At 38.7% G+C, this 24,028-nt stretch overlaps 1 protein-coding gene across 1 annotated transcript in view; it reads right to left on the reverse strand.

Moving 5' to 3' along the window:
- The window catches only part of LOC111861864 (protein sidekick), a gene marked incomplete in the record, with an annotated part of 210,972 nt that overhangs the window by 47,664 nt on the left and 139,280 nt on the right, over nt 1-24,028 (reverse strand). The window contains 11 exon segments of the mRNA XM_033750483.1: nt 2,286-2,437; nt 3,538-3,778; nt 5,426-5,680; nt 8,963-9,172; nt 10,183-10,379; nt 11,819-12,013; nt 16,280-16,411; nt 17,193-17,319; nt 19,726-19,904; nt 21,762-21,947; nt 23,440-23,741. Coding sequence (XP_033606374.1) covers nt 2,286-2,437; nt 3,538-3,778; nt 5,426-5,680; nt 8,963-9,172; nt 10,183-10,379; nt 11,819-12,013; nt 16,280-16,411; nt 17,193-17,319; nt 19,726-19,904; nt 21,762-21,947; nt 23,440-23,741 — 2,176 coding nt within the window.

Below are 24,028 nucleotides of genomic sequence, written 5' to 3' on the forward strand. Positions count from 1 at the left end.
CCATAGTTCATAATAGAATGAAAGTAGGCATGGTAAACCATCTTCAATGTTTCCTGTGACATAAAAGGCTTAATTGATCTCATCGCATAGCAAGCTGCATTTAATTTAGGTATAATTTGTTCAATATGTATTTTCCAAGACAGTGTACTGTCTACATGTATTCCAAGGAATTTTGTATCAAGTACTTTACAGATTAATTTGTTGGCATAACTGATGTCCAGATCAATTTGGTGGTTGTTTTTAGTTGTGAATGATATGTAATGGGTTTTATCAAAATTTAATGGGAGTAAATTGGCTTCGAACCATCCGTTTAAGGATTCAAATACAATATTTATGTCATAATGCCAACTGGTTCATCAATTTGCAGTCTTTCTTAATAAGTTTATGTATTCTACATTATTTCATACATCAGAAATGTTAAAAATTACTACTCCTAAAATTCCATTACATTTCAAAATCATTTACCTTGTCATTATTCTACTTCTGCGACATTAAGATCCAGCTAGATAATTTGAGGGGGGAGTTACTCAGCAACATTTCCAGTAGTGAGACTACACAGAACCAATTTAATGGATGGCAGAAGAACATGAAAAATTTGAGAGGAAGTGTTAACAACCTAAGTGACGCACTATCTTGGCATCTGTCTTCTGAGGAACTGCAAAAAAACCCCAAAACCTCAGTCAGGACAACCAGTGTACCAGCCAAGGTTCGAACTCAGCACCTCCCGCTTACCGTTATGCAAATCCATTTGGTAGGAGTGATTTTAACTTATTTACTGAGATTAAAGTCTTCCAGAATCTGATGCTGCGTAGTTTGTGCACATTAGGTATCAATCTTAATTGTGTGCATCTTGTATACTTTTGTAGATCTTATTATGTATTAATGTTTCACAGGAACCTTCTGCCCCCCATACCCTGAAGATGGTGGCAGCAAGTTTCTCCACTTGTCACTACCTTAACCTTTATGGGACGGGCCATTTAAATTCCGATAGTGGCAGCGGGACGGAGTTAATTTAAATGCCCACCACTGTAGAGTAATAAAAATTGTAATCATGTTACTCAAAATGCTGTGATTTCTACAATTTTTGTGATAAACGAACGAAATAAACGCTACGTTTATCTAGAAAGTATATAGAATCAGATACTGTAATTTACAGATTTTAGAATCTGTAAAAATTGTTACATTGATTCCAAAAACTTTTTCCCCAATTTTGAGCGTCTGTCCACAAAAAATGCATAAAGCTTCTGCACAATATGTTTCTGCAGTATAAATGCATAGTGCTGAGGCACTCTCTCCGTACTGCACAATCTCCAGTTAGGTAGGCTTCCTGTGTACCGGAGTGTGGGCGAGTTCTTATCCTACATTGCCATATGAAACTCTGTTTGTTTATTCACCTATGTCCACTATCCACACAGAGGCAGTTCTTGGAATGTCACCTCATACCACTTGCTTCCATGTCCCTTCAGAATAAACTGTAACGCATTCTGAATGGTGTGATTTACGAGTGGCCTCTGAATTTCGACTCCTTCAATGCGAAAAAGGGCCATGGTGCATAGTTGAAATTGCGATGTTTTATAAGAGTTAGGAATAGAGGACACCACTCGCCATCATTGGCTTACTTCCTGCTAATACGAGACTAACATTGCGCGTGCGTGCTTCGCGTGGAAAACAAAGTTAATTACAGACAAAGTGCATGAATTGCGACGTCAGACTCTGCATTCAGTGACATGCAACATTCAGTTAGATGATGCAGGAGGGAAGACAGTCTACTTATAAAGCTGGTGTCCAAAAATAATGTAAGCACAACAAGAATGTCTATCTTAAAATTTCTTAAAATTTCTATCTTAAAACACTGTGCGCACGCGCGGACTGCACATACCCATACGGTGTTTTTCGGCCACTCGGCTTTACTTTAAAGGTCCCCATACGGTGTCTTTCGGCTCATAAAGGTTAATTCAAATGAATCCAGTCCCTCTCCTGTCACATCTTTTTGAAGATCTATTCTATCCTTCAAAAATTGTATTTATTTCCTTCCTCAGAAAAGAGTTGGATATACTGTATTATTTTGAATGCAAGGCACCCTCAAAATTTAAGACACATCCAGTTTTTGAATGTGGGTTTTAGAAAAACGAATTAGAAAGGTGAACATTCCTTGAATTTAAGCTGCACCTCAATTTCTCAACAAGAAAAATATGAAAATGTGCATCTTATATTCGAAGTAATGTGGTATACACATACATACACACACACACACACACATCACAGTATATAAACAGACTCCATACCTGAAATGGCAATCTTGGATTGGATCCATAATAGACTTTGAATCCTTCAATCTGACCATTCTGATGCTCCCTAGGCACATCACCCCATTTCACTACAATTGTTGTAGAAGAAGTTGCGTTTGCTTCTACACCCATTGGCCCAAACGATGGAACTGAAATTACACACATCATTAAAACGATTCAAATAAAAAGCTTACCAGAGAAGTAACACAATATGGTGTAACGATACTGAGCATTACATCAATTTACTGACTTCTGTCCAGTTACAGATAATGGGGCTGCAATAGCTTAGTCAGTACAGTGACTATTATTCAATATGTGCTGGGGGCTCCTGGGGGAGGGGCTTATAAAGTGGCAAAAGCATTAAAGGGCAAATTACTTCCGTCTCATGCCAAGGTCAAGAATGAGTGAAGCTATACTCTACTCCATCATAGACCTTCAATTGCTACATACTTTTCTCAGAAGAAAATCAGAAGCATTAATTTCAATGTGAATGTTTTCAGAACAGACAGTTTATGTGAAAGTAATTGTTTCCTAAGACTTCAGTCTTGCAGGTTATGACAATGTGAAGTTCCACCTGCCTTTCTGAGGAACATGCTGTCTCCATTTTCAGGAAAATGAGTCTGACCTTGAAGACGGAGGAGGGAGCCTCAAAAAAACATTGGTTAACAACCTACAAGACCAACAGTGCCAAAGTCCAAGAGATAATATCAATTTTGATTTCCATTAAAACCATGAACCCCATCAATATACAATATTTTTTTACTTATGATTTATTTAATAACACTGTCAGTGTCTCATACTACACAGCATGAAATGGTAGGACAATGAGTGACAAGAGAGTGGGGGGTACTATACCATTATTTCTCTCGAAGCACTGAAGAAAACCATGAGAAACCTCATTCAGGATAGTTAGGCTACAAGTCAAAATTCAAACCAGGCACTTAAACCTCATCAATTGTTTTCTAATTAAAATATTAATACATGTTACAAATTAACTGGGGCATGGTAAGCAATCCCATGAATTTTATGACTTTCTCAATCTTATTTTAACCCTTTCCACACTGAGCTTGTTGGCGAATTCAGAATACACAACTCTCACAAAATTTGTATGTATATGTCTGTAACCTAACCTAACTTAATCCAATTGAATATAACGTAACATGTGAAAACACACACAGTACACAAAGGGTTAATCAGTCTGATTAATGCTTTGTCATATGAATCCTTTGGCCACACGAATGATGCATACCAGATTCACGCGTACGTTCGACAGCTATGGGACTTGGTTTTGAACTGCCAACATCATTGTAAGCCTGCGTAATGATCTCATACTGGGCAAATTCTTCCAGATTTTCCAAGATGTGAGAATTTGCTGTATGATCGTCTATAGTGACACTGCGCCACTTCGCACCACTCCCTGAGCCATCTACTTCTCGGTACGAGATGTTGTATCCTCGAGGATTTCCAAACCATTCCACTTGTTGCAATGGCTGGAATTAGGCAAGAATGGATTGTATGTTAAGTGTAATTAGTAAAAGTATTGGCCTAAAAGAAATAATTAATTAAACTAATCAGTTCTCAATTCTGGTTTCACTGGATCACATGGGTGAAAAACAGCTGTAAGTTACAGGGTAAATGAATATTCAACTGTTTTTATTATCATCTACTGTAACAAGAAACATTTCCTGGACTTCGCTCAAACAGTTACACTCTAGACAAAATATACTAGATGCATATTCATTCATTTCCTTTATTTTCCATATATCCATAGAGGTAACAAACCTAGGATGTGGAACAAGATACATATACAAGATTACATGAGTCATACAATCAAAATCACTTATATTAATCTATTAACATAAATAATAATATAAAGTAAAAAATCTAATACGATAATTTAAAAATAACTTACTATAAAACTTGAATGAATACAATTTTATTTAAATTACCTATATTAACTGAATTAAATACATTATAAATTTACACACTTATGACCAATTATGTTGATAATATTCATTCATGGAATAAAAATGGGTGCCTTCAAGCTTTAAGAAGGGTTTCCTACCTTTCTTCAGCAATACACACAGTGCCAGCTGTAAAGGACAAGTTTCTCCTAGTGTCCTATCAGTCAAACAGAATCGGTGATTCTTGTCCTGTACCAGGCGCTCCTGATACTGTTGTCATTATTAATGAAGTTGATACAAAGCAATATATACCTATACTTCTAAACATAAGCCAGAATAGCTTAGTCAGTTTAGTAACTGGTCATGGGGTTTGATTCCAAACAAGAAAAGAAATCTTCTCTTTGTCAATGTTTTCAGTCTCTGGGATCTCCTACACAATGAGTACAGGGGCATATTTTGACTGACATAAAGCAACCAGAACAAATCTAATCAATCGCATACATCTAGTGTTGAGGTTAAGAAAATGTAGCACTACTATGTCCATTTCGCTATACATCATGGAATGTTGCTTAATCAAAGCACAGTACCAGCTTTATTTTATGCATTAAAGGCAGAACGACAATAATATGGCATGTAGACCTGTTCCTAGGCAACAACTGTGAAATAAGCAACTGTACAACAGCTGTTGCTAAATAATTGCTCTATAAACAATGGCCTTTGCTGGTCAATTGCTGAGTAGCAGTCACATGGACTTCCAAAACGACACAAATGTAAGAGGGGAACAGTGTTTTCTATTTGGTCTGTGCTGAGAGGATATACACAGGATGAGTTAGTGGACAGAGTTAGTGCAGTGGAGTGAAGTGAGTTAGTTGGTGAGTGACTGAGTTAGTTGAAAGTCAACAGCTGAAGCAAGCAGTTACTATGGGACAGTCACTTGCCGATAAGAATGTGAGCACAGAAGTTGAGGACATTGTTGAGAACTGTCACCAGGCAACGACTGGTGAAGACACAGCAGACTGAAAACTTATTACATGGCGTACTGAACTGCAGAGTGTGTGAATTAGAGATAGAGCTATAGTTACTTGCAATTACAATCTGTAAGGGTTAAATAAATCTAATTACAAACTCATACTCATGATGTATATTAGATCTTGTTTATGCAACAAAAGGCACAACAAAAATATTTACAATCCATCTCGCTAATGCAACTGATGGCACAACAAGAATACTTACAATCCATCTCACTCGGAGCTCAGTGGCACTCATTGCACGGACTGTGACGTTATATGGGGGATGATCTGGAGGTGCCTGGATTGTCTGAAACTCCTTGGTGGGCTCTGAAGGGGCTGAGGCTCCAACAACATTGTTAGAAATAATCCGCAGCTTGTAAAGCATAAATGGGACCAGCCCAGTGACTGTCAATGTTGTAGCGTCTGGATCTGACACCTCATACACTGGAACCCATGTTGCATTTCTTGCTGTCTGAGCCTGCAAAACAGGTTCGCAGCAGATAAAATTATAGGATTAAGAATTACTGCATACTGTTTAACAACCTGTAGCTAGTGCCAATTTCTCCTGTGCTGGAGGGCTGGAAGGGGCACAGAAAAAAATTTAAAAATTCATCAATTATTTGGAGAACAACATCAAGGAAGTTGAGGGTAACTGATACAGAAGACATGTACAATGGCATATATGAGTTGCTTTTGCAATGGTGAGTGTTCTAACAAAATCATACCATCAGTTTAATATTTTCTCTCAGAATAAAGACCAGGAAAACAAAGATGATAGTTCAGTTTCAAAGTGCATTAACCCTAGTCCCCTCCAGTACCACAAAACATCTGCAATCATGTGCCGTTCAAGTTCATATCATTTATATCAACATATTTATTACTCTATACTTTAATATTACCACCAGTTTTACAGCCAGATTTAATTCTGATGCCCCTTTGCAGCACAATAATTACTACCTCTACCACGTCCTTTAACATTTATAAAGTTCTGCATTCTGCCCACACAGTGTATTTATGTGTTCCACATGGTTCTCACAACAAACAGCGATTATTTTCCTAAACAGCGTTAACCGGCTGGGGTTTGTAGCGGAGACGTAATGTGTTTCCTGTGAGGTACGGACTGAACTCTGCATTCTGCCCACAGAGTGTATTTATGTGTTCCGTATGGTTCTCACAATAAACAGCGATTATTTCCTAAACAGCATTAACCGGTTGGGCTTTGTAGCGGAGACGTAATGTGTTTCCTATGAGGTACGGACTGAACTCTGCATTCTGCTAACACAGTGTATTTATGTGTTCCGTATGGTTCTCACAATAAACAGCGATTATTTTCCTAAACACCATTAACCGGCTGGGGTTTGTAGCGGAGATGTAATGTGTTTCCTGTGAGGTAAAGACTGAACTCTGAATTCTGCCCACACAGTGTATTTATGTGTTCTGTATGGTTCTCACAATAAACAGTGATTATTTCCTAAACAGCATTAACTGGTTGGGCTTGGTAGCGGAGACGTGTGTTTCCTGTGAGGTATGAACTGAACTCTGCATTCTGCCCACAGAGTGTATTTATGTGTTCCGTATGGTTCTCACAATAAACAGCGATTATTTCCTAAACAGTATTAACCGGGTGAGCGTTGTTATAGAGACACTGTATGAGATCCAAAGTTCTCATGGTCATCAAGCTGAAGATTACTGTCTTCAGGATGGAGGCAGTGGGTTTCTCAGCAACAAAGGAAATGACGTACAAGACCATATAGTATAAGATCCCAGAAGACAGTAATCTTCAAACAGATACTGTGTTTTGTGTGAGGTGAGAACTTGGTGTTCAAATATTATTCAGATGAGCAGATTCTAAACAGATGTGATGATCATACTGTGACATGTTGCGCAAAGGAGAACCCCCCCACCAGCAGTGACGTGGCGGGTGAGTCAGCGCTCCCCTCCCCCTCCTCCGCACGGTAACGTAACGGTGACGCCACGGTAACGCGGAACCGCTTCCCACTGTGATGTGGCCCGCAACAGGCACCACTGCGGATATATAAGTGAGCTGCACAACGGCTGCGAGTCAGTTGTACTGTGACAGTCGCGGAGTGTGTTATCAACGAGTTCTCAGTTCGCAAGTTACGAGCTACAGACGCGTGTGCGAGAATCAGTGATAGTTCGGGATAACCAGTTATATCTGGAGTGTGTAATTCAGGGAGACTTGTATAGCTCCCGCGTTATTAGTACGTGAAGACAAGTGAAGATTGTGTTAAGAGATTTTGTTGTAGGGTTTGTAAAGTGTGGAAACCCGTAATATTGTGATAATTAATTGTAGCCGTTATTTGTAGATTGTTAAATAAACCAATTAACCATCTCTACGGCGTCTTCAGTAACGAAACACGTTACACTGGTGTCAGAAGTGGGATTTGAACTTACACACGTGACCGACGGGATTTGGACTTACACACGTGACCGACGAGATTCGATCTCAAGACACGATACATTGGTGTCAGAAGTGGGATCAGTAACGCAAACACGTTACACTGGTGTCAGAAGTGGGATTTGAACTTACACATGTGACCGACGGGATTTGGACTTACATACGTGACCAATGAGATTCGATCTCAAGACACGTTACAATACTGTGACATGTTGCGCAATGGAGGACAACCCCTCCCTACCGAGCAGTGATGTGACAACTCTGGCCACAGTGAGGTGGCGGATGAGTCAGCGCTCCGTCCCCGCCACTCTCCCCACGGTGACGTAACACACAATGCGCGGTGACGTAACATGGCATGAGTAAACAGCGTTGCTAGGCTATATGCAAACACGGCGACATGGCACCGGTTCCTACTGTGACAAGGCACTCACTATGTAACAGGCAAGCACTGCGGCTATATAACGGAACTGCACAGCCGCCAGAGTGAGTTAACGTCTAGCCGTCCCCAGAGACAGTTAAAGTGTATCAGTAGCCGAAGACAGTTCTCCAGTCAGCAGTGAACGAGTAAAAGTGTGATAATCAGTGACAGCTGTGATAACTGAGAATTAATTGGGTGTGTGTAACACAGTGACACTTGTATAGCTCCCGTACTGTGAAAACGTGTAGACTACTGACAATAGAGTGATTTGATTTGCGAACAGGGTTATAAATTGTGAAACCCCGCAACACTGTCATGAATAATTGTAGCCAAGATTTGTAGGTTGTTGAATAAAGCAATTAACAATCTCTATGGCATCTTCAGTAACGAAACACGTTACAATATGTTACACTTGGGATTACTGAGTTTTTGGTCTTCATCCATCATCCAGTATAAGAAGCTAAGTCTCTTTCCATCCTCAGGTGAGGCGGTGGGAGACACCTACTCTGTTCGGTCTGTTAGTAAGAGCTTACCTCAATCATTGGACAACCTATGTTAGAATAAATAGTCATGTGATACACTTGAGATCAGGTTTTGTCAATGGGATATAACAGGGAAATTAAAATAAAAATTGTGGTAATGCATGTATAGGCTGACCCATAGAGACTGTCCAGTGATTGACGTTAGCTCTTTCTAATGAACTTGACAGAGCAGGTGTCTGCCAATCCCCTCACCTGATGATGAAAACAGATCCAGTTTCCTAAATGTCATTTGTATACTAGATGATGGAGGAGGTCAATAAACCAGGTATAATCCTGAATATTATTTAGATGAATTTCAAACATCAAAGGCATAACATCTTCAAATTATTATACACCACAGAGTAGCATTAACTTCAGTGAGCATAAATGGTAATGCATTACCTCAACTATCCATTTAGTAATGGAGGAATTTCCATCAAAACCAGGAGTGAACTGCAGCACAACAGAAAACGCTTCAATGTTTGTCACAGCCAAGCGAGTAGGAGGATGTGGCAGAACTGGTTCAATGCCAGACTGTATGGTGGCTACACGAGCTGGGCCCAATCCTACACCAGTTCGAGCACTCACCTCAAACCGGTAATGCGTCGTAGCCTTAAAATGCACAAAACAAATAATGACAGAAACACCGTACTGTTGTAGCACGACTTCTAGACGAGCAGCACCATCTAGGCTGAACATATGGCTTGAGATCACTGCGGCTTACTGAACAGGAAGATAGGAAAGGGCTGGCAAGAAACTAAAGAGAAAGATTGCGGGGAGATGGAAAACACTGTGAAGTATTCCTCCAGCCACCTGTCTAAAACAGAAAAGATGTAAGTGGTGACGATGGAGGAAGAGGAGGAGGAGGAGGAGGGAAGGGGAAGAGTGAGAGGGATGGGAAAAAGAGGATCTCATGACCCTCACCAGCACAGCCATTCTTGGTTCTGAGTCCTGTGGGATTCACGACTCTGGGAGTCATGCAGAACTGACCTTTGAGAAGAGAAACAAGATGATTTATTTAACAACACCAGTAGCTGAGACTATACAGCATTAATTGCCAGGATGATTAATGAATGGTGAATTGGAAAGGCTGTGGAAGGAAGCAGCTTGTGTCCTATTTCAAGGTACTATCCTGGCAACGACCTGGCAGGAGTGAAGCAGACCACATACAGCTTCAGTCACGAAAGTTGAAGAACATCTCTCCAAATAAAATTGCTTTGGTGCTACCTCAGGAAAATGATAGTACACAAATTTGGGAGCGAAGTGCAAAATCCCAGAAATGGCTTACTGGTTGAAAAGATTTCACCACTGTTCTGTATTCAGAAACCAATTATGGTCAACCACCAACAATCAGACTCATTTCCAGGGTAATATAGTCAGAACCAATTATATGTATGAGAAAGTTTGCACAATTTGTTTACACCAATTTCTTTAGTGTGAGTTTCTTACTAGTTACTCAATCATTCAGTTCAATGTGCAACTATCGACTGTGACTGGTTTCAGATGACCATCTGCATAACATTAGCTACACCTGCATGAGACTGGTCCCTAATGCATGCAGTTGGTTAGCTAAAATATTCCCAGAAACTGCTGTGACCTCTACTGTTAATTTGTGACCATACCTGCAGATGGTTCACCATGATGTTCAAAGTGTCGGATGTTAGATTTTCCACCTTCAGTGTTTCTGGCTGATCCTTCACCATGTATGTTAACTGATAGCCTGTCAGAATTCCATTGATCTGTTTTGGTTCATTCCATATCACTTTCACTGCACGGTCACTGACGTCATCAAATTGAAGACTGCCCACTTCACCTGGCACTGTGAGAATGAACAATAAATCATAACATCACATAAAGAGGAAAAGCTGTATCTGTAAAAGGCCATGAAGGCCCTTATGGTTGAGAGACCATAGGATCTAATGTAACCAGGTAGACCGCTGTCAAACCATCAGAGCAACCTGCTACGTCAGCTTGTGGAGGCAGGAGGTCCCTCACAAACACGGGCACTTTCTAGGAGACTACACTACCAGAATACATGTCATCACATCCCACTCCATGATTTCAGTCTGTAAGTGAACCATACCGACCGAGCGACCGCCACTTGTCAGCAAAGTTTAGTGCCAACTTTTGTAGATAGACAGTGTCGCGTGGTCAGCGCAACGAATCCCCATGACCATTAATTTCGGTTTTCTAGAACAGAGCCACTATTTCCTTGAAATAACTCCTCAATTATCATCACGAGGCTGAGCGGACCCCGTTTCAGACCCACTACTTCTCAGAAAAAATCTGGTAATGCTGGGAATCGAACCCGGACCTCTGGATCTGTAACCAGGAACGCTGACCACTAGACCCACAGCTGTCAGAAACTTGCACATTCGGTACTTACTGCTTTTCTCCAGGAAAGTATGTGTTTTTAAATGTGAAGAGGGAAAAATACACATATAGACATAAACTAAGGATGTCTGAGAATAGGATGCTGAGGAGAGCATTTGGACCTAAGAGAGAAGAAGTAACCAGAGGACAGAGAAAAATGCATAATGAGCAGCTCTATAGTTTGTAACCTCCAGCAAGTATAATTATGAGTGATCAGGTGAAGTAAGATGAGCTGCACAAGACATGTAGTACATGTGCAAATGAGAAATTTATACAAAACTTTTGCACAGACTGAAGTGGAGAGTACTTTTAAGATTTTAGCATAGCTGTGAGGATATTAAAACAGATCAGATAGAACAGAACAGGCTGACTGCATTTATGTCACTCAGGTTATAAGACCAATGGCCATTCTTTTTTTGAAGTTGTTAATAACATTTCAGGTAGCATAAAAACTGGAGAATTTCTTGATCACCTGAGAGACCACTGGCATCCAAAGTATTCCAAACAATGGACTTTATTAGTCAGTTACATGATCTGCCATCATATCTGTTCTTCTCTCCTAGTTCCTGACCCACAACTATCCTCGCTATTCTTTACTTCTGATAAATTAATAATTATCGCCCAAACTAAGCTTTAATAAAACTACAGGATGTACAATTTCAATTATGAACAGTATAAACAAACTTGAAAGTGACATCAATATTGTTGCCTTATTGAGTACTCCGCAGTGTATGTCTTGCTTGCACTTGCAGATTCCCTGCATAAACAGCAGCCTAGCAACTGGGGTCATGTTGACTCTAGTGCAATGAGGATAGCTGCCAAATCCATTTTTGTACTGCAGGACATGACTTTTGTTTGGCACATCCTGCATAGAGCACAACTTACCATCTTCATCTGTTCTCACTTCAAAAGGCTGACTTCGTATGCCATCTCCAGGGTCAGTGAAACATAGGACAGTAATATTGTAATCTGTGAATTTCTCGAGCCCGCCCATAACTGTACTCTGCTCTGCTAATGGGTCCAGTAGACTAGGGGGTACTGTCATGGATCGTGCATCTCGCTCAGTGGTCGCTGGATCACCTGTGACAAAGTACCATGATTTTTAAAGAAAAGACTACTCTCTGTAGCTAAATGTTCATACCATTTACATACAAATATGAACAATAAATAAAACAAAAAAAAACTCTAACAATACAATGTGATGCATAAATTAATGCTTGCAAGGACAGGTCAATGTGTAAGACAAGGCAGTGTCATCTTACAGCACCTGGAAGGACATTCTAAAACATATTTTTCTTTAAAATGAGAAAAAGTTAATGAAAATTGATTTGAAGTGTAAGGTAGGAACTGTTAGGGTAAGGGCACACCAAAGAAAGTGGTAATCACAATTCAATCACAACTTCAAAGAATTATTTTTTACTGAGTTGAACATATGGAACTGAGCAGAGCAGCATAAACTTGGGAAACGGCAATGTGATTGCAGCACAAATTGTGTAAGACTAAGAAACTCAACTTGCAGGCAACTGAGCAAGCCAGTCTTCTCACAGTCATATGAAGCATAGTTTCCTAGTTTCAGCTGTTCTAACATGCTTCTGAGATTCATTTGCTTCTCTAGATGGCATGAAAGGTTGATGGAGCTGCTAATTTCGTTTTTGTGCAGTTAATTGACCAAGAGCCTGGTGTATATGACAAACACCACCCAGACTATGCTAGGCAGGCCAAAATAGACTTGGCTTGGGAAAGAATTTTCCATGAGATGAATGAGTCTGACATGAAAATATATATTTCTTATAATCAAAGCTTATAATTGGACCCAAATACAGAATAGGTCTGCTACAGCAACGCAAAAAAAATAATAATAAAATATCGCCTATGCTGTGCTACAAATCAACTACTGGGTTAGCGCTCATCCTCCAAAATTTATCAGTTGAATTCAATTAATATAACGCCACTGAGATGGAACTGCTCCTGCTGGCATTAAGAAATACTCAGCCAGCTGATTCTGCTGGTACTGTGCCCTCGATAACCTCTGCCTTCCATCACATCAGCTTCATTTAAAATATGATGACTTGATTTATTGCATAGTTTTCAGTTCCTTCATAAAACAGCCCTTCCTGGGTTCTACTGCATAGTTTTCAATTCCTTCATAAAACAGCCCTTCCTAGGCTATACTGCATAGTTTTCAGTTCCTTCAAAAAACAGCCCTTCCTGGGTTCTACTGCATAGTTTTCAGTTCCTTCATAAAACAGCCCTTCCTGGGTTCTAACAAAATTGTGGAGGACAACAGATGCTTTTACAACTGAACACAGAGTTTCTTCTTTGCAGCTTATCGGTCCCTCAAATATCTTGAACTTGGCATTTAGTATACCAAATGCATATTCTAGACTTTTTCAAGCACTAGAAAGCCTGTAATTAAATACATGTCCTTTGTTAGCCAGCATTCTTTTGGGGTAAAAAGTAAGTAAAGGCATCCCTGTAACAGGTCATGGAGGCCCATAGGGTTGTGAGATGTTGAGGTTCCCATATTTTCTAGACAATCGGCTCATAGATGGTGGCAAGGTTGTCAGCCCTACGCGCCAGCCACCCTTTACCCCCAAGAACATTCCCAGAATATTCCTGGTAGTAATTTCTGTTAGAGTCTGAGTCGACCCCAGGGCCACAGTGCGGCTGGAAGGATTAGGTCAATTGAAAAATCCAATGACCTCATCGGGACTTGAACCCACAACCTTCTGGCTTGCAACATAGCGCCTCAACCAACTACGCTACCGCTTGCATTCTTTTTGGGTAAGGTCTCATTATATTTATTTTCAATGGAAGTGCTTCCGCTGCCATGAAATAGTAAGGAAATGTTTCACCACTTCATCCAGTGGCAGGGAAGTGGTCTTTCCTCTGCTGACACAGACATATGAAAATTTGTCTTTTTTTAAAACTTGAGATCCTCCAAGATCCACTAATAAAGAAAAGCTTTCAGTGCTCATTAGATATAAAGATTTAAACAGTTTTGAATCCTGGTTAATTTCCTTTGAAACAGTACAAGCACCTGAGTTTAAATTATTACTGAAGAAAGGATGCAACCAATATTTTATTTTCCAATTTCCTCATCTCATGCCATCTCAGCCACAACCAAATTATGGCAAAATCAGTTTTATTACCTGACATCGCAGAAAAGAAGTGCATGAAATTAAAAATTAAAATCACATATTACGCATACATACACCAACTTGAGCAACTAATCAAACAGAAGTTTTCTCAGCATGTGCATGCTAATATGGAAACTAGTTTCCTGCTCAAAATCTTTGAAGTTTCTTTGAAGTTGCAGTCTCATTGCAGTTGCCAGTTTCTTTGGTGTGCCCATGCCCTTAAAGTGAACACTGTAAATGGTGAATAAAGGAACGCTAATTAAAAATGACTAGAGGGCAACCTGACACTCTACTGAAACTAACAATTTTACTCTGCAGATGGAGGTAGCAATTTCTTTTCTTGTCTTGTCCCCCTATTCTATTGGAATCATTTCTGTTTTACACAGTCCATTCTTCCCACAATCTTTCCTTTTAGATTTCTTGCCAACTTTTTCCTCTCTTTTTTATGTCCTCCAGTACCTTGCTGAACCATCTTGATCTGGATTATTCCATGGATCTCATCTTTAAATCTGAGTTCTATTGTTTTTCTGAGTCCTTATTCTACCTGCTCTTTTTACCTGATATCACTGCTATCATTTCTCTTCTAACTCTCTCCACACATTTTGGATTCCAGCTCCTCTACAAATTTCATTCCTAACTCTACCCCTTCTTGAGAAGCTAATAGTTGCACAGCTGCTCAATAAATTACCAGCATTCTATGGAACCTGTACATTCATCATCATGTTCAAAGGATCCCATCGCTGGTCCCTACTTAAAGCAAGATAAAGTCAGAGCAAATCCTCACAACCTATTTATTCAAGATCCAATTTAATATTATCCTCCATAACATAACTTGGGATGGTCATATACAAGACATAAGTAAAAAATTGAGTATGGCCTGCTATATGATAAGAAATGTAAAACAAATGGTCTCCATGAAAACATTAAAAAGTGTTTATTTTTCAAATTTCCATTCTGTCATGTCATACGGTATAATGTTTGGGGTAACTCGTCTTATGCCAAGAGTTTTTAAGTTGCAAAAGAGAGTTGTAAGAATAATGAAAGGATGTGGCTCGAGAGATTCATGTAGAGGACATTTTAAGGATATGAATATATTTACTTTAAGAACACAATATACATATACACCTTGATGATGTTTGTAGTAAAAAACAGAAGAATATTTGATACAAACAAAGCTCACTATGAAATAAATACCAGACACATTATGGATATACATACGACCCAGGTTAATCTGGTGATATATGGAAATGGGGTGTATCATAAGGCTGTAAAAATATACAATGCACTTCCTGATACACTTAAGGAAACTTCTAATGATATAGAAAGGTTTAAGGGCAAGTTAAAGGAATTTTTGTATTTTAGTTCTTTTATACATTTGAAGAACTTTTTATGAGATAATACTTGTATAATTATATTATATTGAAATTTTAACCAACATGTTAGTTGACTAAGCTTTTTTGTAAATAATTTCAATTATCTGTTATAACAGATCTTATTTGATTATACCGATTTAAAGTTGTAAATATTATTATTTGTATTCTTTATTACTTTTATCTTATATTGTAAATTGGTTACTGTAATACAACTAATTTTATTCAACTTTTAAACTTGTCTTATATTATAAATTGGTTTTTAAAAAACTGTTGTATTGTATAAGCATGATTAGTAAATAATATTTGGATTGAATTTTTTATCTTAAAATTGTCATTGTCTTACTTATTATTTTCAAGATAAATTTTTATGTGTGATTTAAATATTGTATACTATAAACTTGTTATTTTGACAACTGCTTGATTTCTAAGCAAAATGAGTTTATATTTCTGGACGATTTCTATATCTATTGGTCTTTTCAACCTTGTAAGGATTTTATGGAATGTGAATAAATGAATGAATACCTACATCCTATTATCAGTCTCTTTCCTTCAGATTTTCCAATCAAATATTTAGATTTACTTCTGTCCTGTTCATGCTACATGTCTACCCATATCATTCTCCTTCATGCAATCATTCCACAACACTTGCTCAAATAATTTTGTATCCACTGCTTGGATTTTTTCTTTTCTCTCTTTTCGTTAGAGTCCATACTGGGGGATTATGAAAAGCCTTTGGGGGCAATGTGTCCCCTCAGAATGCTGGTTCACCTACCAGACTACATGGCACCATAACACCTTGAGCCTGAAAAATCAGACTTCTGTGTTGCTCCTACCTTTCCATGCTTGCAATTTGTATCCTTGATTTATTCCGTTGATCTTCTGAGGATCTGGGGGTTTCCACCAAACTTGCACTGCTGTAGAGTTGAGGGCTTGTGCACGAACATTCTCTGGGGGTGCCTCGGGAACTGAAACCCAGATCATTGTGACTTATCTCAATGCATAAAATTTCTGTACATTCTGCTTTTTTTTAATATATACTGGCTGCATTTCTTCTAGAAGGTAAAAAATGTAAAGCTATCCCTGTAATAGGCCATGGAGGCCCATAGGTTTGTAAGGTGTTGAGGCTCCAGCATTTTCCAGACAATCTGTTCATAGATGGCGGTGAGGTTGTCAGCCTTATGTGCGAGCTGGCTGCTCTTTACCCCCAGGTAGATTCCTGGTACTCACTTTTGTTAGAGGCTGAGTCAACCCCAGAGCCATTGGTGTGGCAGGAAGAATAAGTTCAATTGAAAAATCCAATGACCACACTGGGAATCAAACTCATGACCATCTGGCTTATAGCACAGTGTCTCAACCAACTATGCTACCGCATGCCCCTTTTTTGTAGATTATTAAATTAGATGGAGTTTCCACTGTATATAGTCTGGGTTATTGCACCCTCATTATATGAACTATAAACAAATACATACAAAGAGATCTGATCCATGCAGTTTTGCAAATACAACACACTGAAACTAAATCATGTACATCAAAGTTAAGGTACGTGAACAGCCCATATCTGTGAAGAGAGTTCCAATTTTGCAGTCAACTGTTCTGTTGGCAGCAAAATAAGATTTTTCCCTTTAGTCTTAAGAAAGTAACACATCCAGAAAACCATACAATTTATGAAGTTGCTAACATGCAGAGTGTTATAACCTTTCGTTCTCCTGCCAGCAACAGAAGACCACAGCAGACAGTACCACATACCTCCTTCTCTAGTTTTGATTTTTACTCCTTCACTGAAGACCCCAATGCCCATGTTATTATAAGCAGCAATCTCAATCTCATAGTCCTTCCAGGTGATCAGTTCTTTAATTAAGTAATTCCTCTGGGCCTGAAAATATAGCAAGTTTACCACTCCCGCAGTTTACCTTTCAAGGTATGAAACAAACACTATTATTAATTATAATACCATGCAAAATTCATTATATTTCCTTTCAGGAGCAGTGGATATAAAAATTCAATTGAGGAAAATCTTAAAAGGAGAAAATTTAACACAAATTGACTTAGGATCACTGAAGTTCTGTTTTAAGTAGGAGAATACCTTAGACCAAGAAACATTATATGTAGCACATGTACTGTACTTTAAATACTGAAATTAGGTCCTTAAGTTTCCAGAAGGGCATTTGCTACATTAAACCTACAAAACCAAAATAAGTGCCCATACTTCATCCATACTGCTTTCCCTCTGAAAATCACAGTACATAGTAATTAAAACTTTCAACAAGGAATGACACACAGAGTGAGACATTAAAGTTTACTCAGGTAATCAAAAGAAAAGATAGGAATGAGAACTAGAATTGCATAAAAAATTTTACATTACTGGCAAATCGCTTCAACAGCCATGACTACTCTCTGAACTAAATTTCATATAAACCGAGTGTGTCCTCTGTTGGATCAATGGTAGGAGGTTGGAAACATAACAGTTGCATTTCTGTATACACTAAACCATGTTTCATAAAAATATCAATTATGAAAAAGTATATTTCCAGGCCTGCTTTGCTAATTCTTATCACATTACTTACTGATGCCTTCAGAATCAGGAATATTTGGCATGTATACTTGTTGCTATGCAATGACTCTGAAATAAGCAACTATATAACAGCCACTGTTAAATAATGGGCAACAATTGCGCTGCAACAGAACAACGGTGTTTTCTATGTGGTGTGTAAAAATAAAAAAGTAAAGCTATCCCTGTAACAGGCTGTGAAGGCCCATAGGGTTGTGAGATGCTGAGGGTCCCACATTATCTAGACAATTGGCTCAAAGATGGCGGTAAGGCTGTCAGCCTTACACACTGGCCACGCTTTACTCCCCAGGAAAATTATTTAATTCTTGGTACTCATTTCTGTTAGAGGCTGAGTCGACCCCAGGGCCATAGTGCAGCTGGAAGGATTACGAGGTCAACTGAAAATAATCCAATGACCTCATCAGGACTTGAACCCATGACCTTCCGGCTTGTAGCATAGCCCCTCAACCAACTACGCCACTGCGTGCCCCCTTATGTGGTGCGCGCTGAGATGATATAAGCAGAGCCAGTTAGCTGTTACTGTGAGGTGGTCCACAAGAACCCTATGTAAGGGAGTTCAGTGCACCAGTGATATAAGCAGAGCCAGTTAGCTGTTACTGTGAGGTGGTCCACAAGAACCCTATGTAAGGGAGTTCAGTGCACCAGTGATATAAGCAGAGCCAGTTAGCTGTTACTGTGAGGTGGTCCACAAGAACCCTATGTAAGGGAGTTCAGTGCACCAGTGATATAAGCAGAGCCAGTTAGCTGTTACTGTGAGGTGGTCCACAAGAGCCCTATGTAAGGGAGTTCAGTGCACCAGACAAGTTACCTGTACCCCGCATGGAGGTGGGGTCGAACACCTCCACCATGACCCTGCAAGTTGTAGGAGGCGACAAAAAGGGAAGTCTCAAATCTGAGACAGTAAAATATGGTCACGAGTCCCAAGGGACTCGTACCCGAGGAAGACTGCCCAGGCAAGGGCCAGCAGCTTATACAAAAGACAGACCCGTTCTCTCGTCAGGGAGGGCACCCAACAAAAACAAGACCGTAACTGTCAAAGAGTAATAAATATCTGGTCATGAGCCGCAGATTGTTCTTGACACCAAGACTTACTGACTGACCGTCAGTCGCAATGTGACTTTGACTTTTTTGTTGCTGTGAGTTAGTGGAGAGAGTCAGTGAGAGAGTTTGTGAGTTGGATAGAGGACTGCTGGGGTTCAGTCATTGGGAGCTGTTGCTGTGAGAAGCTGGTACCTAAGGCCAACAACAGTTCAGGAACACAGAGGAAGGGACATGTCTGCCAATGGAAGCTGATACCAAGCAATGGCTAATGAAGACTGTAACAGACTTAGAAGACTTACAGTGTCCTACAGTAATTTGTAAAATGTACAGAAAAGTGAGAGCATAATCCTTATTTGTAGTTATGAGTCGTAAGGGTTCAGTAAATCTGCCTACCAATCAAAACCCTGTCAACAGTTACACAAAAATCATGACAATATACAGTGTCAGACCGAAGGAAAAGTGATGATTTGGAAGGAAGGAGTATTGGCATAAATGTGGTACTACCTTGTCTTTTGCCTGAAGAGGCTGAGGAAAACCACAAATAACCTCTGTCAGGATAACTGGCGAGCTGGCTGAGATTCAAACCGAGCACCCCCCCCACCCCGTATACAACTCTAGACCAACCTTCTGGGTGGTCTGTTACTAAAGCTCAAAGTAAGAACTACACACCTCATTTGTAATATTTCTGCTAGTCCAGGGACTCTCAACGTATCCATACAGACGGTATCGTATGACATAACCCAAGATCTGTCCATTTCTGTGCTCTTCCAATGGCGGCTGCCACTGGGTGATGATTTCAGATGGCGACCTGGCTGACCCCACAAACCCCAAGGGAGGACCAGAGGGGGCTGAAGCAAAAAAACAAAATCTCACATCATGATATAAATATCTTAACTACATGTATCTTGTTCTGTCACAACATATATTATATATGTAAAAAGTATATATTCTTAAGATTTGACTAGTTCATTGTGAATACACAAACTGCTTTACATGCTGCAGCCTGTTTTGGCCATCATCAAAGGTTTCATCACAATAATCTAATGGATTCCTACATTGTATTTGCAGATACAAACACACTGCTCTTCACAACTGGAATGTACTATTAGTAATACATCTTGATGTAATTAACTTTTATTTAACTAAGAAGTATCTTTGACTATAATTTTAAGGATACAGGATCCTTATCTAGATATATGTATGGTGAACATGGACTGTGTTTCCAATTAATGTTTATAAACATCTGATGATGGCCAAGACAGACAATAACATGCAAGGTAATTTGTGTATTCACGATAAACTAGTCACATCTGAAGCATATATGTTTTACATGTATAATATAAGCATTTTAAACTGAAGTAATATTATTTCTGCCATAAAACAATCATTACTTTCTGCAAATACAAGAATACCAATTTATAAGACATTTGCTATCTTACAGTAGTGAACCATGGATAGTGAGAGAAATTGATGAGAGAAGACTGATATTGGCAGAAATAAATTTCATGAGGACTACAGTTTACATACTTCTGGACCACAAAATAAATGAGAAATTGTGAGACAACTACAGATTCCAAAAATAACAGAATTTAAAGGCAATACAGATGAAGTTCAGAAAGAATACACTGATATGATGAGCTCTGACAGATTCCAAAATGGATGTTAAAATATCAACGAAAAAGGAAAGAAGTTTGAGAAGATGTCTGAAATGATAGAAGCGTTCTGTTTTCGAATACCCATAACAGGTCTCTGTGGAAAGGATGATGAAGGCAAAGACAAATCTTTGTGTGCACTGAGGACACAGTTATAACATTCAATAATACATTTTCATAAGATAAGATTCGGTAAGATTAATTGTATTCTGGTTCTATTCCTATGTCTTGACTTAGTTCTTTGTACTACTTATTTATCTAATATGACTTTTCCACATCCTGAGTATTGAATTTTATGGAAATAATAGATGAGTAATGAAAATGAAAAAAAGAGCTTGTACTGACGCCGGAAACCTTTGAGAGTTCTATAATAAGATGTCTTGGTTCTGCGTTGTTTTTGTAAACCGGGGAGTTTTTGTTGTATATATAGCTGATATGTTCTTTTTTTTTTCATTCGTTTTATATTATGAATGCCTTAACTTGTCACCCATTTTATACTGTGGATGAAATTTTTGTATATACTAGCTGGTAAGATTAATTGTATTGTGGTTCTATTCTTATGTCTTGACTTAGATTTTTGTACTACTTATTTATCTAATATGACTTTTCCACATCCTAAAGTATTGGTTTTTATGGAAATAATAGATGAGTAAAAAATAATATTACATCTTCTGTAAGTATATAACCCTTTGAGAAACATTTGCCTAAACATTTTAATATCAAGGAACAGAACAAAGAGATAGGATGGACAAATAGAAGCAACAAAGGAGAAAGCAGACAGAGTAGGGAATAAAAATAGGAAAGAAATGAAGGGAAGGAAGGGGGAGAGAAGTGACAATATAATAGAGAAAGAAAAGAAATGGGAAAGAAATATGGGAGAAATGAGGGAATAACTTGAAGGAAAGAAATATAGTGGGCGAAGGATGAAGATATAAAGGTAATGATTGCCCCCAAGAGATTAAACTGTGCCCTCAATAAGGTCACAGCCAGATGAGATATCCTATGGTCAACACACATGTATTACTGAATACGCTGATGATACTTTTGTCGTACCTTCTTGTGGTAAAGTGACGACATTACTGGCCTCTGATGGCGAGCCTTCCCCTACACTGTTGACAGCACTCACACGGAACTGGTATGATGTGGCTGCCTTCAGACTGGTCAACAAAACCCAGCGCTGTTGAGCAGACACATTGCTCAATTCAGTCACCCAGTTGGGAAGTGGATCAGCAATAGGTCCTACCAACATAACACAAATAATTAGCAACAGAGTAAAAAAGTCTGTCTCTCCTGCACATGCCAATATTACATGAGAAATATAACACATAAAGATAATCTGGGAGCATCTAAGTAACAGCCTGCACTCTCATTCAGAGGGACTCCAGTTAGACTTCTCAGCTTACACACTGAAACCTATGCCTCTGCTAAAGAGGGAATACCTGAGAACACCATCATTTCAGAAAAACATACTGCCAACCTTAAGATATAAAGAGTATGTTCTACTGAAATATTCGTACCCATCTACCAGATTATATGGTCAGAAGTCTAATTTTAATGTTCACACCTGTGAGAATCATCATCAATAAAGACATGACAAGGTGAAAAGTAAACTCATAATTACTACATGTTTGTTAATTATAAAAAATGAGGGAGACAAATGATAGAGAGCATCCATAAATCACATATGCAACTTAATGAAATCTGATTTGGTTCATCCTGGTCCGTCACACTAGCAGTATTATAAAAGGTTATCAACTCCATCCAGTGTGACTTTTCTTTCCTTTTTAATCTTTCATCCTTCATATATCTTAAGAAGGATATATCAATACAAGCAGAAACTACTATTACAATTTGACTGGTTGTTGTAAATAAACTAATTATAATAATTTATAAATATTTGATATATTCACATTGCTATACTTGTTAATGGATCAGACCTTATTCATGACATTGTAATGATATTAAATGTATGCATTGATATTGACCAATCAAACTGTAATAGCAGTTTCTGCTTGTATTGATATATCCTTCTGAAGATGGTCTCTCAGACTGAAACATATCAAGTATGAAAGATTAAAAAGGAGAAAAAAACATTTATCAATTACACTGGATGGAGGTGATAACTGTTTATAAATTAATGGAATACTAGAAATTCTATTTATCATGCCTGTTAAATAGTGTACAAGAACAAGTTAACGTATTAACACTTTGAATCCAATGGACAAAACAGAAAAATGTTTGAAGAAAAAGTTCATAAGCATGGATCCAGCAACAAATCATCTTACAATTTACTCAATGGCAAAACATATAATGATGCTATGGACACTCTATACAATGAGGTACAACTTTATATATATATATAAAAAAAAAAAGATAATGCAATAAACATAAATATTCCAAATTTTTCCCATTAGTTTGTGTTGAGTGCCACCTTCTTTCTTTTCTTGCTTCTTACACTACGAGTACACAAATCACAAGCCATGCTTTCCAAATGCAAAACATCCTCAGGCACAAGTTTCTACATCTTTATACATAAACACATCCTCAGCTATACGTGTCTACATTTACATACATAAACACATCCTCAGCTATGAGTGTCTACATTTATATACATAAAAACATCTTCAGCCGTGAGTTTCTAAATCTAGACATAGAAAGTAATAAAACTGCAATCATGTTACCTTTGCACTGTATGTGAAAGAATAATTATAAGTACAAGATTGTGCATTACCTAAGTCTGACACTTCCCGGCGCTGCACTATGAACTTTAGAGTCGGACTATTGCCATCGAACCCGGGTGTCCAGCTCACATTCACAGCCCTCTGAGACAGAGATTCCAAGCGGACTGCATGAACATTCACAGGAGAAAATGGCAGCTCAATAACACTAAGCCGGGCTGAACGGGTCTCATTTCCTCCCGGAGACATCACAGCACAAGTGTATTCTCCGACGTCAGCAGCTCTCACAGCCTGAATCTCCAGGGTACCATCACTTTGAATGGAGATGCGGGCACTGTTGCTGGCGCTAAGGACCCTGCGTGGATCATTTTATAATGGTGTAAATATCTAGAATTAAATAGCATAAAAAATGGTTGAATCACTGAAGAATGATGAATTTGGAAGGATCTGGGAGGTAACAGGCATGGCATAATAAAGATATTATTCTGGTACTTGCCTTGAAAGACTGAGAAAAACCACAAAAATAAACACAGTCTGTAAGATTTGAGGTTTTCACAGTGGTGACTATGAAGAATGTCTTCTTCTGGGATGTGGCACAATGTAGATCTTGTGTGAAACATCGGTTTACACAACATCTACATG

The sequence above is a fragment of the Cryptotermes secundus genome, unplaced genomic scaffold (genome assembly GCF_002891405.2).
Source record: "Cryptotermes secundus unplaced genomic scaffold, Csec_1.0 scaffold1258, whole genome shotgun sequence".
NCBI classification, from domain to species: domain Eukaryota; kingdom Metazoa; phylum Arthropoda; class Insecta; order Blattodea; family Kalotermitidae; genus Cryptotermes; species Cryptotermes secundus.